General features: G+C 51.4%; 2 protein-coding genes, 1 non-coding gene and 1 pseudogene across 13 annotated transcripts; 2 read left to right on the top strand and 2 right to left on the bottom strand.

Annotated features, from left to right (window-relative positions):
* Positions 1 to 23: 23 nt before the first annotated feature.
* On the bottom strand, positions 24 to 965 carry Gm43013 (annotated as a pseudogene).
* A 1,191-nt stretch (positions 966 to 2,156) lies between these two features.
* Positions 2,157 to 14,169, top strand: Srrt (serrate RNA effector molecule homolog (Arabidopsis)). Of its 11 annotated transcripts, none has more exons than XM_030254930.1 (21): positions 2,157 to 2,449; positions 2,688 to 2,827; positions 6,833 to 6,961; positions 7,200 to 7,346; positions 7,559 to 7,747; positions 8,226 to 8,555; positions 9,460 to 9,629; positions 9,722 to 9,906; positions 10,021 to 10,119; positions 10,201 to 10,315; positions 10,990 to 11,147; positions 11,421 to 11,482; positions 11,567 to 11,645; positions 11,886 to 12,074; positions 12,360 to 12,533; positions 12,641 to 12,794; positions 12,905 to 13,098; positions 13,250 to 13,406; positions 13,566 to 13,655; positions 13,781 to 13,886; positions 13,967 to 14,164. In XM_030254930.1, the coding sequence occupies exons 7-21, from the start codon at positions 9,554 to 9,556 to the stop codon at positions 14,040 to 14,042; spliced, it is 1,914 nt and encodes a 637-aa protein (XP_030110790.1). In that variant the 5' UTR covers positions 2,157 to 2,449; positions 2,688 to 2,827; positions 6,833 to 6,961; positions 7,200 to 7,346; positions 7,559 to 7,747; positions 8,226 to 8,555; positions 9,460 to 9,553; the 3' UTR covers positions 14,043 to 14,164. The 11 variants fall into 11 exon arrangements, with proteins under 11 accessions (XP_030110790.1, XP_030110789.1, XP_030110788.1 ...); XM_030254929.1 differs by having other exon boundaries at positions 13,554 to 13,655; positions 13,760 to 13,886; XM_030254928.1 differs by having other exon boundaries at positions 2,159 to 2,449; positions 7,939 to 8,555; positions 13,554 to 13,655; positions 13,760 to 13,886.
* Mir7036 (microRNA 7036) lies at positions 13,185 to 13,249 on the top strand. The gene has a single exon (NR_106003.1). It is a non-coding gene; the product is annotated as a microRNA 7036 (primary transcript).
* Positions 14,170 to 14,208: 39 nt separating the features above from the next.
* Positions 14,209 to 15,204, bottom strand: Ufsp1 (UFM1-specific peptidase 1). Its single transcript, NM_027356.2, has one exon. It carries the CDS (start codon positions 15,081 to 15,083, stop codon positions 14,430 to 14,432), a length of 654 nt encoding a protein of 217 aa, NP_081632.1. The 5' UTR covers positions 15,084 to 15,204; the 3' UTR covers positions 14,209 to 14,429.
* Between the last annotated feature and the right edge of the window lie 83 nt (positions 15,205 to 15,287).

Here is a 15,287-nt window from a genome sequence, read left to right as displayed (position 1 = left end):
TCTCACAGGATGAGGCTGGTGAAAGCTTGAACTCCAGCACTCAGGAGGCGGAGGCAGAGTGTGAGTTTGAGCCCAGCCTAGTTTACATACTAAGTTCCAGGACAGTGAGGGGCTACATAATGAGATCCTGCATATCTTTTATTAACTCTCATCCTGTACTATTGTTGTTGTTACATAAATTAACCTGTTTACTGTAGGCTAGGGATGTCTCAGATGATTGGATTTCTGCTGGTCTTTCAAGTCCTTCAGACTTCTGATGCCAGATACAACAGCAGAAGTGGTGTCGCAGATCTGGGCTGCACCAGCCACCACAGTGCCAGATGCCAGTGGCCTGTTTTCTTCATCTTGGTCTTGCTCCAGAAGGAACAAATATACCTGGTGTGCTCATCGATTTCAATTTTCCATGCCATTCTCCAGAGGGAGGCATCATCTCGGATCCTATGTTTACTTACGATGCTGACCTGCTCGGTGCATTTAGCCACAGTGCCGTGACATAGGCCAAATGTCAAACAGAGGTAGTTCTCTAAAGGACAAACTGTAAAGTATCCCAGGCTACCCTTGGTTTGAAACATTGCTAGATAGCTGAGGCTGTTCTCGAACCCGGGATCCCTCTGCCCTCATTTCTGCAGTGCTGGGGCTGCAGGAATGTGACACTGCACATGGCTACTTTTCTTGTGGGGGATGGAGGGTGCTGGGGATGGGCCAGAGACTCATATATGCTAAGCACATGCCCACCTGCTGAACAGCACCTTCAGTCTCCCTCTCTCCTTTCTTAGCTTATTTCTTCCTAAACCCAGGTCCTGTCATACGGTAGGCAAGCATTCTATCATTGAGCTGTACGACTCTCATTGCTTCCCTCCTCTTCCTCCTCTACTTCTTTCTTGAGACGGGGCCTTCTTTCTCTGTGTAGCCCTGCCTGGCTGGCCTGGAACTCCCTTTGTAGACTAGGTTGGCCTCCAACTCAGAGATCTGCCTGCCTCTGCCACCAGAGTGCTGGGATTAGAGGTGAGCGCCACCATGCTCCCATCTTCTTGAATTACGTGTGTATGAGCTGGTTGCAAGACTTAAATCCCAGTACTCAGGAGGCAGAGACAGGAAGATCTCTCAGTCTGAGGCCAACCTAGTCTACAAGGGGAGTTCCAGGCCAGCCATGGGGTACACAGAAACCTTGTTTTGGAACAAAATGATGAGTATATGTATCTGTGTATCAGTGTGTGGGTGTGTGTGCATCTGAGTGCAGTGCCCTTGCAGACCAGAAGAGGTGTCAGTTCCCTAGGCACTGGAGTTAACAGTCTGTGAGCAGCCAGCCACATGGGAGCTGGGACTCCAACTCTGATTTTCTGCAAGACCAGGAAGTGCTCTTACACACTGGACCGGCCTCTTTGGAAAATGTTTTTGAGAAAGGGTTTTAGAAAATTGTCAAGGCTGGCTTTGAACTCATTTTGCAACCCCTGAATTTGATTCTGCTTTGACTTACTGAGTAACTCGGGTTACGCCTGTGCCAACGTAACTGTCTGCTAAGTTTTTAAAATGCCCCCTTGTAAATACACCTTATTAGATGCTGGGATTTTTCATTCTTTTCTGGGAGCAAGACAGTGGCATGCTCCCTTGTTTAGCTTAGTATTCTATTCATGGAAAAGGGCTTACTGTTATCTTAGGGATTTCAACTGGAAACTAGTGGATCCTGGTGGTTGTTTCCAGACTGCAATGTAAAGACTCCCATTAAAGAACTGGGCATTAAGATCGAGGTTTACACTTTTGCATGAGTATTAGGCTCCTCTGTCCAAGACAAGCAGGAAGAACGCATTTTATAAGTAGCACATACTGTATTTTTTTGCAGGAGAAAATGGTGGGAGGAGATGCCTCTAAAATGGTTGCTTCTATGAATTATTCCCTAGACATCCATCGTCCCCAAACCCCTCGATAGCAAATCCGCCCTTGAGGAGGTCAAGAGGTGCCCCAGCCCAGGGCTATTGCAAAGCAACCTTTGGATGCAAACTAGCTCCTACCCAGGATACCTTACGGGAGTGACACTTAACTTCTCCAGTGCCCTCCTTTTCAAGTAGGCACGAGCACGTTCAGAAGGCCTGGCTTGGCCCAGCTCAACTTCCGTAGCTCCGAGAAGCTGGGGCGATTTTGTCGCAAAACCACGCGAGACTTCCGCGTCTCCACCCTCTTCCCGTCATTCTTTTAATCTCGGAGTTTTAGTTTGGTCCGGGGGTCTTGTTTTGTAGTTGGAGGCCGAGCTCCGGGAGTGACGTAGGACGCGCGCGCGCCTCCTTGCCCCCCCCCCCCCCCCGCGGTCCCGCTCTTCTCTTCCCCTTCGTCTCCGGGCTGAGAATCCCAGCGTCTCCTTCCAACCCTCTTTGTGGTCCATTGTCGCTCGTTCCGGTCCGCCCGGAAAACAAGCCCGCCGGCGCGCGCTTCCAACGGCCCCGACCGCTGCCAGGTGGGGGAGGGGAAGGAAAGGCCCGGGCGGCGGGATTGCGAGGAGAGGACCGTGCCCGGGGGCTTCGGGGGTGGACGAGGGGGAATCCGTGGGGACAGTGAAACTGTCGGAGCGATCGCCCTGCCCGGGATGGCAGGCCGGCCTCGGCGGGAGGGAGGCGGGCGTGCTGTCCCCGGGGGATTGTCCCTCCTCTGGTCCTTGTTCATCATCACCGTGTCTACCCGCCGCCGGGCCCCAGGCCTCCTCTGACAGCACCATGGGTGACAGTGATGATGAATACGACCGAAGACGCAGGGACAAATTTCGAAGAGAGCGCAGCGATTATGACCGTTCCCGGGAAAGGGATGAAAGACGGCGAGGGGACGATTGGAATGACCGGTGAGACAGTATTAACGTCCATACCCCGCCCCGTACAACCCTTCCGCGCCACAATTTTTCTTTTCGTTTCCTTTTTTGTCTTTACCTTACAAAATCTTATTAGGATGCAGTTTACCGTTGAGCCATTTCTGTAGTTTCAGTCTATTCACCGTTGGCTCAGATTTTGAGCTTTTAACCAAAGTGACGGTCAGTATTAGTGCTGGACAGGAGCTCCGCACAGCTGGTTGGACTGCATCTTCCGTGCAGGCTACATAGGGAGACACAATCTCAAATCCAAATATTAAGAAAGCACAAACTGACCAAAGTGAGATTGGCCCGAAACTCTTTAGGTAGCTCAAGATGACATTAAACTTCTGAATTAAGGAAGTATTCTACCACATCCTGTTTAAGAGTTTTTTGAAAGGATTTTTAAAACAGGTAATTGAGATAAGAAATGTGCAAGTGCATTTCTTCTTTTATATAATAAAACGTTCATGGGGGTTTGCTTACATTATGTCTATGCACCTCATTCGTTCCTGGTGCCCGAGGAGGCCAACAGAAGGCTTTAGATCCTCTGGGAAATGGGCAGGAAAGATGGTTGTGAATTGCTTTGTGGGTGCTGGGACTCAAAGCCTAGTCCTCCGCAAGAGGAGCCAACCAAGAGTGGTTAAAAGGAGTGCATTTAACTACTGAGCCAGCTCTCTACCTCTCTTCCTTTTTAAATCCAGAGGTGAAGTAAAAACAACAAAAACAAAGCCAGTTTAGTGAGTTAAGCGCCATAGCTCAACTTGAAAACAGATTTCTTTATTTTTAAAGATTTATTTGTTTGAGTGCTCAATTTGCATGTACATCTGCATGACAGAATAGGGCATCTGGTCCCTGTAGTTGTTGCTGGGATTTGAACTCATGACCTGGATAAGCAGCCAGTGCTCTTAACTGCTGAGTCATCTCTCAGTTTCTTTAGAGGGATTTGAAATGACTTTGAGATAGAATTTAAGAGGTTGAGACCAGCCAGGGCTACATGGTGAGACTCCCTTTCACGAAACAAGTATGAAATGAAGGGAAAGCCTGGAAAAGAGGAAGCCTAGTGTGGGTGTGATTGTGAGAGTGTGTGGATGGTATATGCAAATGAGTGTGATTTATGGGGCCTACAGCTAGAGGAACAAGCATCTGTGAGTGGCTTGCCACGTGTGCTAAGAGGAGCCGCACATGGGTCCCTTGTAGGATTAGCAAGAACCCTTAACCACTGAGTCAGTTCTCCAGCACGTTATCAAAAATTAATTATTTAGCTTTTGGTATGTTTTTTGAGACAGAGTTTCTCTGTACAGCCTTGACTGTCCTGGAACTCACTCTGTAGACCAGACTGGCCTCGAACTCAAGAGATCTACCTGCCTCTGCCTCTGCCTCTGCCTCCCGAGTGCTGGGGTTAAAGGTGTGCGGCACTGTGGTTTTTGTTTTTTTAATGTATAAGTGTTTTGCCTACGTGATTTCTGTGCACCACATTCATGCTGTGCCTGATAGCTGTAGGAAGCCAGAACAGTGTTGTATCCTTAGAGCTGGAACTGACAGAAGGATGTGAGCTGCTGTGTGGCTCCTAGGAGCCGAGCCTTGCTTCTTTGAACTCTGAGAGCCATCTCTCTTAGCCCCCTTGCCCTTTAGGTTTTGAGAAAGGGCCTCACGTAGAATAAGCTGACCTGGAACATAACACTCCTGCCTTAAGCCTCTTCAGGGCTGGAAATAGAAGGGTGAGCCACCATGCCCAGCTCACCTTAGTGCTTCTTTAAGAAAAAAGAAAATCAAATTTGCTTTTCTGAGTCTGAAGCTAGATGAAGTCTTTCAGAGGTCAAAGTGGCTTTGGTTACATGTCACAAGTAGGCATGATCATTGCAAAGGAACTTAAGTTCTGAGGAGCAGAAGATGGCCATCTATGTAGTGCTTTGGAGAGCCACAGGAAAGAGACACTTAGCTGGATTTCTAGGGAATTCCCTAGACACAGGTGCTGTGAACAGCTTGCGGTCAGTAAGCACAACACAGTTGAGACAGGAGCACGTGCTCTTGGTTGATGTAGTGGTTCTCAGACTGTAGAGAGACATTGCTGTTTTTCTTAGTGGAGCTGCAGGAGTGCTGGTTAAAGCCGCTAGTACCTTAGGACAGAAGTCATGAAAAGGATGCACGGTTGAAGGAAGAGCACCACTTAGTGTCCCAGATAGAGCACTGTGTTTTGTTTCTGGTTTGGTTTTATGGATGAGAAGAATGCATAAAAGAGCATTGTGCTAAGCATTGGGTAGTCACTGCAAGAGCAGCTGGGTGATTGATGGGGGAGCCTGGAGTGGTTTTCACAGGTGCTGGGTTTTTATTGGAGCATTGTCAACACCGGGGCTTCACACTTAGTGCTTGGCAGATGTGTGTAGGAAAAGAAGTTAAGAGAAGTGTTACTAAGAGGAAAGCTGTCAGTATTTGTTGCTAGTGGAGCATGCTGGTAGAAACTCATTTTAGAAACTTGTATATATTAGTATGAGTAGTCCTGATGTTTAGACTTTGAGATGAGAGTCTATGATGCACCATGGCTTGATACTGTACAGTGAAAAGTGTCAGGAGCTGTTTAAGATCTGCTAGCAGTGATTTTAATGTAGCAGAATTGAAGGGCATCGACAATTCTAGGCGAGTGTTTGAGCCACAGCTGTAGCCTGCTGGTGTGGTTTGATGAGTCAGTCCAACACACTTCAGAGTTAGTTTTGACACAGGGTCTTATGTAGCCTAGTGTATCTCATACACACTGTAGCTGCCTCCATTTTTAAGTGCTAGATTTACACTCTGCCTGCTTCAACTTACTCTTAAACCAGCTCTTTCCAGGAGCAGGGCTCACACCTCTAATCAGCACTCCGGAGGCAAATGCAGGGACATTTATAAGTTGGAGACAATCTTGGTCTAAGTAGGGAGTTGCAGGCCCTCCTTGGATACAAATGAGAGCCTGCCTCAAAAACCAAAAAGGGGCTGAATGGATTAATAATTACCTTTAATTACAGGAGCTGGAGGGTCTCCTGAGTTTTGAGGCCAGCCTGGTCTATACAGCAAGCTCTAGAGAACTATGTAGAGAGACCCTGTCTACCTATAAATAAACAATCCCCCTGCCCTCACACACACACACCAGATACTTAACCCAGCTGCTCAAGAGGGTGAGCGCTCTGTCAGCACAGCAAGATTATGTTCGCTTTATGCAGAAACCAGAAAGAAAAGCCCAGATTATCTGAAGAGGCCATTGAGTGTTTCCTTTGTGATAATCTATCGGTGTGAGGAGTGGTCCTGGTCTTCCCCTTATCAAGCCAGACCTAGAAGAGAGCAGCGCACCTCCAGAGCAGGGTGGGGTTTGTTTGTTTGTTTGTTTGTTTAAAGAAAATACTTATTTTTCCTAAAAACATATACTTGGCATGGTGACAGAGGCTGATAATCTTTTCTTCTTTTCTTGAAGCTGAAGTAGGAGGATCTCAGGCTCAAGATCTGCCTGAAGGGGCAGCTTGTGCAATTTCAGGACACTGTGTACTGCCTAGTGTACAGTGAGTTCGGGGGCAGCCTGCGTAGTTCAGGGACACCATCTCAAGTTTTCTGAAAGGGAAGCAGGGCTGGGGGCTAGCATAATTCAGTGGTCGAGTGAATTCAAGAAGTACTAGATTCAGTCTGTGTATCCTCAGAGTAATTTATATTAATGTGTAGCTTTAACATTCGTAGATGCTAAATACTGGCTTAAGGTAGGTGTAGTGATGTGTCCCTGTGATCTCAGCACCTGGGAGGTGGAACTGGGAGAAGAGAAATTCAAAGTGATGAGCTTTGGTTATGGAGGGAGCTGGAGGCCAGCTTGCGTGTGAACCATGGCTGCTGTCAGGCTACTGTTTCCTGTTGTTTGTTTTCTTGAGTGCAGCGCTGGAGGGTGAAACCAAGGCCGCCTGGGTTTCCTAGGCAGGCATTGCAGCTGATGGACGGCTCCATCTCAGCTCCATCTCAGCTATTACAACTTGTTCTCACTTCCAGAGAGTGGGACCGTGGCCGGGAGCGCCGCAGTCGGGGTGAATATCGAGACTACGACAGGAACCGAAGGGAGCGCTTCTCTCCCCCTCGACACGAACTAAGCCCCCCCCAGAAGCGCATGCGGAGAGACTGGTGAGGTGGCATCACTTTCTTTTTTTACCCTCAGGTCCCTCAGGCCTCAGCCCTGCTCCTGCTGAAAGCTGGCTGCTTCCTTGCCTCAGTATCCCACACACCCAGCGTTCCTTTGTCCCTTTTATCCCTTGGGTGAGAGACCATATCCTCCGTGTGCCCCTCCTCGTGCCCTTGTCCATGTTGTGGAGAGGTAGCTTTAGTTCCTTCTGTGTCTGACTTTTGTGTCCCCTACCCTCAGGGATGAGCACAGCTCTGACCCATACCACAGTGGCTATGACATGCCCTATGCTGGGGGGGGTGGGGGACCAACTTACGGCCCCCCTCAGCCCTGGGGCCACCCAGACGTCCACATCATGCAGCACCATGTCCTGCCCATCCAGGCCAGGTAAGGTGTGGGGTTCTGGGGAGAAGGTGGTTGCCGAGTTTGGGGGAATGTCTGGGGCTGTGGGGGACTATGGTTGGATCTTGGGACAGGCTAGGTTCTAGGGTGCCTGCGTGCTTGGAGTGGTGGGCGTGTAGGCACAGGAAGCGGAGACCGACTACCTGGGCTCTCCGTCTTGCTCACAAGCAAGCCTTTGTGATTGGATGCCCCCCCAGGCTGGGCAGCATCGCAGAGATTGACTTGGGGGTGCCACCGCCCATAATGAAGTCCTTCAAAGAGTTCCTCCTGTCTCTGGATGACTCTGTGGATGAGACAGAGGCAGTTAAACGCTACAATGACTACAAGCTGGACTTCCGAAGGCAGCAGATGCAGGACTTTTTCCTGGCTCACAAAGACGAGGAGTGGTGAGTGCCCCTGCTTGCCTGCCCCCTTGGCCCTGGCCCATTTCTCTGGTTTGGCTGGAGGAGCTGCAGCCCTGTCCTCTGGTTCTCCCCACCGTGGCACTTCCTGGGAGTGGGGAAGGGGAGGGAAACACTGTTGGCTGGTGGGATCACACCCACCTCCTTCTCTGCCTTCCTCACTGGGACACCTCCAGGCAGCTGACCAGAGCCACTTAGCCTCTTGGTACAGCACACAGACTGCGATCCTCTTGTTGGTGTGGGTCATTGTCATCCCCAGTCAACAGGACCCAGTGTGGCCGTGGTCTCCCAAAGGCAACGAGTGAAGCCAGACAAGAACAGCCAAGATCTCAGGGTCGTTTGACAGAAAAAAAGAATTTGAATTTTTTTTTTCCTTATGTGGATGTTTTAATTTTAATCAACCATCTTTTCCCCCCTCCTGCTCCTCCTCCTCATCCTCTTTCTGCTCCTCCTCCTTGAAAAGAGCCAGAACTGGGAACTACACCCGCTCATCGACGGAGCTCGGAGCAAACCCACCTCCACCCCCACCATACCCAGCCCATACATGAGCCCCCGGGCTGAGCGGCGGGGCCGGCCAGGCAGACAGGCAGGGCACCGCTGTGCACAATGCAGTGGTCTAGCTGAATGTATTGCTCAGGCAGCTAGTCAGTCAGGGCCCCCACCGCGGAGGCCCGCGGGGGCGGGGCATCTAGGCCGGTCACCCCAGCCAGGAGCCAGCGGGCAGCCCGCCAGCCAGCATGGGCCCTGGGCGCCACTAGTTAAATCTTGAGCTCTGTTTGACCAAGCAGCCAAGGTAAAGACCCTGGAGGCGACGCCTGCGGCTTTCCTCTCTGCCCAGCCTGCTCTGTCCTGTCTCATGTGCCCTCTGACTGCCCTGTGTGTCTTGGGATCGCTCGTGCACCTTCCATTCTTTCTCTCTCCATGTTCTTGCTCTCTGCTACACACTTCTTGTTTCTGTTTTCTCAACCTGTCTGTCTTTGTTTTAGATTTCGGGGCCCTCACATTTTCCCCATTTCTCCTTTTCTCCTACCCCTAATTTCTTCTGCCTTTGTTTTTCTCCCCTGCCCTCAGAGGCCTATTAAAATGTTTTCTTTTTCATGCTCTGCCCAGATCCTAACCCTCCAGCCCTCTTCTATCCCATGGCCTACCTGAGGCTGTGCAGGCACTTGGCCTCTTTCTTTGCTCTTTCCTGCCCCTCTGCCTTTTCTTCCTTCGAGGGGAGAAAGGTGTCCTGCCTTTTGGCCTTTTCTATCTGGTACACTTGAGGTTTCCTTCTGGCTCCACCTGGGGTGGAGGGAGTTGGTGGGAACCTCATCTGGGCTTGGCCAGGAGAGGGAGGTTCTCTGGGGCTCCTGCTCCCTCAGCTTTTCTGAAGCTATGGGAAAGGGCACCTTCTCAGCCTAGTGCTTCCCAGAGGCTCACAGCAGTAGAGCTGCCTCATAACCCTGGCCTTCCCCAGAGCCATGGTCCTCCTAACCCAGAGCTCTCAATTCCTGGTTCTCCCCAGATCTTTCCAGAGTACGACCTCTGGTTCCTTTTGGGGTGTTGGGTGGTTTTAGTGCACCCCTTTCTTGATTTTAAGACCTTCTGTGGGTGTGAGAGGCTATGCCCTGCCTTTCTTGGGCCCCTCCCCACATTCTGGTCTTGACTGCTCGTAACTGTTTTGTCTCTCCCATCCTGCTTGCTTTCTTGTCCAGGTTCCGATCTAAGTACCACCCTGATGAGGTGGGAAAGCGTCGGCAGGAGGCCCGGGGGGCCCTGCAGAACCGGCTGAAGGTGTTCCTGTCCCTCATGGAGAGTGGCTGGTTTGATAACCTTCTCTTGGACATAGACAAAGCTGATGCCATTGTCAAGATGCTAGATGCAGGTATGGGCTTAAAGGGTAGGGAGGTCTTGGCTGGGAGGTTACAGAATAGAAATCAGAGCCTTTGGGTTGTGACCTGCTGTTGTCATTGGTAGCTGTCATTAAGATGGAAGGTGGCACAGAGAACGATCTCCGAATTTTGGAGCAGGAGGAGGAGGAGGAACAGGCAGGCAAGACTGGGGAGGCCAGCAAGAAAGAGGAGGCCCGTGCTGGACCAGCCCTGGGAGAAGGAGAGCGCAAAGCCAATGATAAGGATGAGAAGAAAGAAGATGGAAAACAGGTCGAGGGGCAGAGGCTGAGGGAGCTGGAAGCTGCACTGGGGGTGTGGGGGGTTGGAGGGGGGTGACTAATGCAGCCAGCAAGAAAGACTGACATTGTCAGAACTATCTCATAGGCTGAGAATGACAGTTCCAACGATGACAAAACTAAAAAATCTGAGGGTGATGGGGACAAGGAGGAGAAGAAAGAAGAGGCTGAGAAGGAAGCCAAAAAGGTAAGGTGTGTTTTGCATGAGACCAAGATGTCGGGGCGGCTCCTGAGGGGTCTTGATGGCCTCCTCCTGTTGCTTCCACAGAGCAAGAAGCGGAACAGGAAGCAGAGTGGCGATGACAGCTTCGATGAGGGCAGTGTGTCCGAGTCTGAGTCCGAGTCTGAGGGTGGCCAGGCCGAGGAGGAGAAGGAGGAGGCCGGTACTTGTCACTTTCTCGCTTCTGCTCCTTTGCTTTCCTGTGTTGGGTGAGGGTGTGTGAGTGTATGTGTAAGTGCGTTTTTATCAACAGCTCTTCATTGTGTAGCTTGGCTAGCTCCCAAATAAATGAGAAGACTATAAGACTTTTTGATAAACTTTACAGCATAACTGCTGAACAGTAACTAACCTACTCTATTCCTCTAAGCCAATCAGCTTACTTCCCAGGCAAAAGGCAAAATCCCCAAGACACTTGGATTTTTGTACTGATTTGGCTCTCTGTTCCAGATGTGGTCCCATGTGTCTCTCCTCAGACCTCTTCCTCTTGGTCCTCCTCCTCTCTGTCTCCTTGGCTGGGATTGGAAGTCCAGCCCTATTCTAGCCCTGCTCTTTCCTCTCTTCAACCATTGGCTGATGAGCTTTTATAGAGTAAATGGGGAAAATGTTTGCACAGACATTCAGGCGGGAGATGCCTTGGTTAAGTAAGCATTACAGTGCCATGTCTGAATTGCAACCAGATGCTGGGCAGAGAAATCAGCATTTGAACAATATAAGGATAATTTTCACACTGTGTCTGTGTGTGTGTGGGGGGCGGTTCTGGGGTGATGGCTAGTTTTAAATGCTGCTTACACATTATATTTATGTATAATAAAGTTGTACTGGTTACTTCTTGCTTAGAAGAAGCACTTAAAGAAAAGGAGAAGCCCAAAGAGGAGGAGAAGGAGAAGCCTAAGGATGCTGCAGGGTTGGAGTGTAAGCCCCGGCCCTTGCATAAGACTTGCTCTCTCTTCATGCGCAACATCGCACCCAACATTTCAAGGGCAGAGATCATTTCTGTGAGTGGGGACATCGGTCTTAGGGGCAGGGTTGGTGTGAATCCCAGATCCTTCAGGTGGCAGACTGCCTTTGGCATCAGGAGGCCTGGTCCCTGTGGATCCCCACCCTTTGAGGCCTGGCTCAGTGTGCATTGTCTTTGTTGGGTGCTGGCCTTTTCTTCCTGGGAGATAAAGGGCACTTGTTTAGGGTTTTAAGCAGTGGAGATGAGGGGAAGGAGTGAGTTGAGTTCCTATGTGGCTTTTCTTTTCCCTTGATTCTTTTGACTCTTGCAGCTTTGTAAACGATACCCAGGCTTTATGCGAGTGGCACTGTCAGAGCCCCAGCCAGAGAGGAGGTAAGAAGCTGCACACCTTGGGATGGGGTAAGGAGGCCACACTGGCTCCGTTCTGGGACAGTGCTGATAAACTTTGTTATGTAGGTTTTTTCGCCGTGGCTGGGTGACTTTTGACCGCAGTGTTAACATTAAGGAGATCTGTTGGAACCTGCAGAACATTCGGGTGAGTGTTGGGAGCGGGGCTATAGGAAGCATGGTTGGGCTCTGCTTGTCCATTTCTCCCGTGTCCACTCAGCCGTGAGGCTTCACCTGCAGGCTTCACTTCTGTCTGAGAAGTTCTGGGACTGTGACCATGGTTCAGTCCCCTTTGGGGAGAGCTTGGGTTCAAGGGTCTCTGTAGGGCCAACTCTCAGGGTGCAGTTCTGGGGCAGTCATGGCCTCCTTGTTAATTATGTCTCTATAGCTCCGGGAGTGTGAACTGAGTCCCGGTGTGAACAGAGACCTGACCCGTCGTGTCCGCAACATAAATGGCATTACACAGCACAAGCAGATAGTGCGCAATGACATCAAGTTGGCAGCCAAGCTAATCCACACACTGGATGACAGGACCCAGCTCTGGGCCTCTGAGCCTGGGACGCCTCCTGTGCCCACAGTCAGTGACTCCCAGGGGATGGTTTCTAGTGTACCCAATGGTTCCTTGTGCTACCCCTGACCTCATCTGCTTGTTTTCCTGATCCCTGGGTCCTATCCATAACCTCCTTTGTTTGCCCCTTTGTCTGGATGCTACCTCCTCTAGCTTCCAACAGCATAGTCATTTGTGGGTTAGGATGGACGAATGAGATTAGGAGACAGGGTTTGTCCGTGATGCTGATCCTGTCTTCATGGCCCAGTTTCTGCGCTGATTTCTCTGCCTTACTGTCCATGTCCTCCTCGCTAGAGCCTCCCCTCGCAAAACCCCATCCTGAAGAACATCACTGACTACCTGATTGAGGAAGTGAGTGCGGAGGAGGAGGAGCTTCTGGGGAGCAGTGGGGGACCCCCTCCTGAGGAGCCTCCCAAGGAGGGCAACCCAGCCGAGATCAACGTGGAGAGAGATGAGAAGCTGATCAAGGTGCCAGTTCCGACCATCTGGAGCATGCGTCCAGGGGAGTGCGGCATGCGGCTTTCTGTATCGGGGCTGAATAGTGACCTTGTGTGTCCACCCTCCCCGCCCCCCAGGTCTTGGATAAACTTCTTCTCTATTTGCGTATTGTGCATTCTCTGGATTATTATAACACCTGTGAGTACCCTAATGAAGACGAGATGCCCAACCGCTGTGGCATAATCCACGTTCGGGGGCCCATGCCTCCCAACCGAATTAGTCACGGAGAAGGTACGTTGCAGGTCCCTCATGTTGTCTTTCATGGCCAACCTCTGTCTACTGTCCCTCCTCTTCCCCCTTGCTCCAGTCTCCCTCTCAGCTTGCCTTTGTCACCCACACAGTGCTGGAGTGGCAGAAGACATTTGAGGAGAAACTGACTCCACTGTTGAGTGTGCGTGAATCCCTTTCTGAGGAAGAGGCCCAGAAGATGGGTCGAAAAGACCCAGAGCAGGAAGTGGAGAAGTTTGTCACCTCCAACACGCAGGAACTGGGCAAGGATAAGTGGCTATGTCCTCTCAGTGGCAAGAAATTCAAGGTCTGAGATGTGAAAAGAATTGTGAGGGTAGATTGGGAGGAGGGCTTGGGTAGCAAAACCCCTAAAAGCCTGGAGGAAGCTGTTACCTTCCAGCGGGGTTCGGTGGGGAAGAGACTGCAGCATGCTGTCCGTCCTCATCCGCTCCTCCCAGGGCCCGGAGTTTGTGCGCAAGCATATCTTCAATAAGCATGCCGAGAAGATCGAGGAGGTGAAGAAGGAGGTGGCGTTCTTCAATAACTTTCTCACAGACGCCAAGCGCCCAGCTTTGCCTGAGATCAAGCCAGCTCAGCCACCTGGCCCTGCCCAGAGTAAGATACGATCTGTGGTGGCTGCCATACCTTTGACTTCTTTCTTCTACTTTGAGAAGTGTGCTCCACTAACCTTCAGGCCCTATTCCTAGAATTCTTGTCAGTCCCTTTCCTCCCCCGCAGTAATTCATGTTCCTGTCCGTGTTGTACTCCCCCCAGGCCTGACCCCAGGACTTCCCTACCCACATCAGACGCCACAGGGCTTGATGCCATATGGTCAGCCCCGGCCTCCCATCTTGGGCTATGGAGGTGAGTGTGGAAAGGCAGTGCAGGGGTTTGGTGTCTGTAGGCGGCTACAAAGCTTAGGCTGAGGTTGAGGTCAGTTTTTAGTTCACCCTGGGTCTTTGTCATAGCTGGTGCTGTCCGCCCTGCAGTCCCAACAGGAGGGCCTCCATACCCCCATGCTCCATATGGTGCCGGCCGTGGGAACTATGATGCTTTTCGAGGCCAAGGCGGTTATCCTGGGAAACCTCGGAACAGGTGAGCACGAACGATGCCCAGGCTGCCTTTCCCCGTCTCTGACTATAGGGACATCTGTTCACATTTCCTTTATCTCACAGGATGGTTCGAGGAGACCCAAGGGCCATAGTGGAGTATCGGGACCTGGATGCCCCGGATGATGTTGACTTCTTTTGAGCCATCCATGTCCCCTCCTGCATTGCTACATCAGTACCCGTGACCACTTTATCCCATCAGCTGAAAAGTTTTTTGTACGTTATTTTACCCGCTAGTAAAAACACTTTGGTAGTGTGTGTTAACTGTGTGCTGTATGTCCCTTCCCAAACACAGGCTGGGCCATAGTAAGCTGAATTACGCCAATTTATTATTTTTCAGAACAGTATCTCTAATTCCAGCTTGGCCTTGCTGTGTAGACCAAGTTGGCTTTGAACTCAGATTCACCTGCCCGTATCATTGTGCCAGGCCCAAACTTGATCGCGGTGGGGGCCTGTGCGAAGTAAATAGGTGGCTGTGTTTAGTCTCAGTTCTGGGATCTACCCAACGGTGCAGGTAGGGCGTGGTGATTCAGAGATTTCTGGTGAAGCACAAGTTGTAGAAGGAATTGGAATCAAAGACGCTTTTTACCTTTTGCCAGCCCACCCATCCAGCAGCTTGTAGTTCACAACGGTTTTTTGGAGTGCCCCAGTAGTGTGGGTCCAGTATCAAGACATAGACTTCTGAACCTGGCCCCTCACAGATCCCCAGCAGGGCCTTGGACTGGGCATCTGCATCTCCTCCTACCATTACTGGGCCCCCACCCGTTGTAAAGTGTGAATAAAGCCGCTCCTCTTCTCCCCTAAGCCCTACTCCGCGGGGCAAGTGGCATAGGCGCCCTTGAGGTCCTCCGAAGTGTTCTAGGCAGAGACTGGCCTCTACACAGCCGATCCAGTTACGGGAGCCCCGGAATCCGGGGGGCTTGTCGCCCATGGCCTCTAGGGCTCCCTGCAAGGCTGGCAGTCCAGGCACGCCCGAGGACTGGCCCCCTGGCCAGGAGCACAGCGTCTGCAGGGTGCGGTAGCCGCATCCCCAGCCACGGTCATCCAGTCCATCGCAACCATAGTGATAGTAAAGGTAGTGGCCTGAGAGGAGGGCCAGTCGGGCGGGATCATGGCAGGGCACAGGCAGGCCCAGGTGCACGTCCTTCAGCAGCTCCAGGGTGCTCGGTAGAGCAGCTGTCATCGAGGCAGGGCCAATTCCGGGTTCCTGGTGTTTTCTGGGACTAGCTACGGGCAGTGTGGGCACGTAGAACCGGAGAACTCTCAGCAAGCAGGCTAGCGGCAGGAGAGATGATTCCACAGGCAGACGAATTAAGGAGCCTTCTAAAAGGCGCCGGCAAACCAGCCTGGCTGCGCAGTCGCAGGCTCCGCCCCTAGGGGCGGGCCC

The sequence above is a fragment of the Mus musculus genome, chromosome 5 (assembly GCF_000001635.26).
Source record: "Mus musculus strain C57BL/6J chromosome 5, GRCm38.p6 C57BL/6J".
NCBI classification, from domain to species: Eukaryota; Metazoa; Chordata; class Mammalia; order Rodentia; family Muridae; genus Mus; species Mus musculus.
Note: the sequence above shows the minus strand (reverse complement) of the source record. Positions and strands in the feature narration are given on the sequence as shown.

Excerpts from the sequence above, each read along its gene's own strand:
- Ufsp1 (NM_027356.2), bottom strand. The coding sequence starts at position 15,083 with ATGACAGCTGCTCTACCGAGCACCCTGGAGCTGCTGAAGGACGTGCAC.
- Srrt (NM_031405.2), top strand. The coding sequence starts at position 2,706 with ATGGGTGACAGTGATGATGAATACGACCGAAGACGCAGGGACAAATTT. Across the intron at positions 10,316-10,989 it reads GGAGGAGAAGGAGGAGGCCG|AAGAAGCACTTAAAGAAAAG; the intron begins GTACTTGTCACT and ends CTTCTTGCTTAG. Across the intron at positions 13,656-13,759 it reads TCCCATCTTGGGCTATGGAG|CTGGTGCTGTCCGCCCTGCA; the intron begins GTGAGTGTGGAA and ends TCTTTGTCATAG.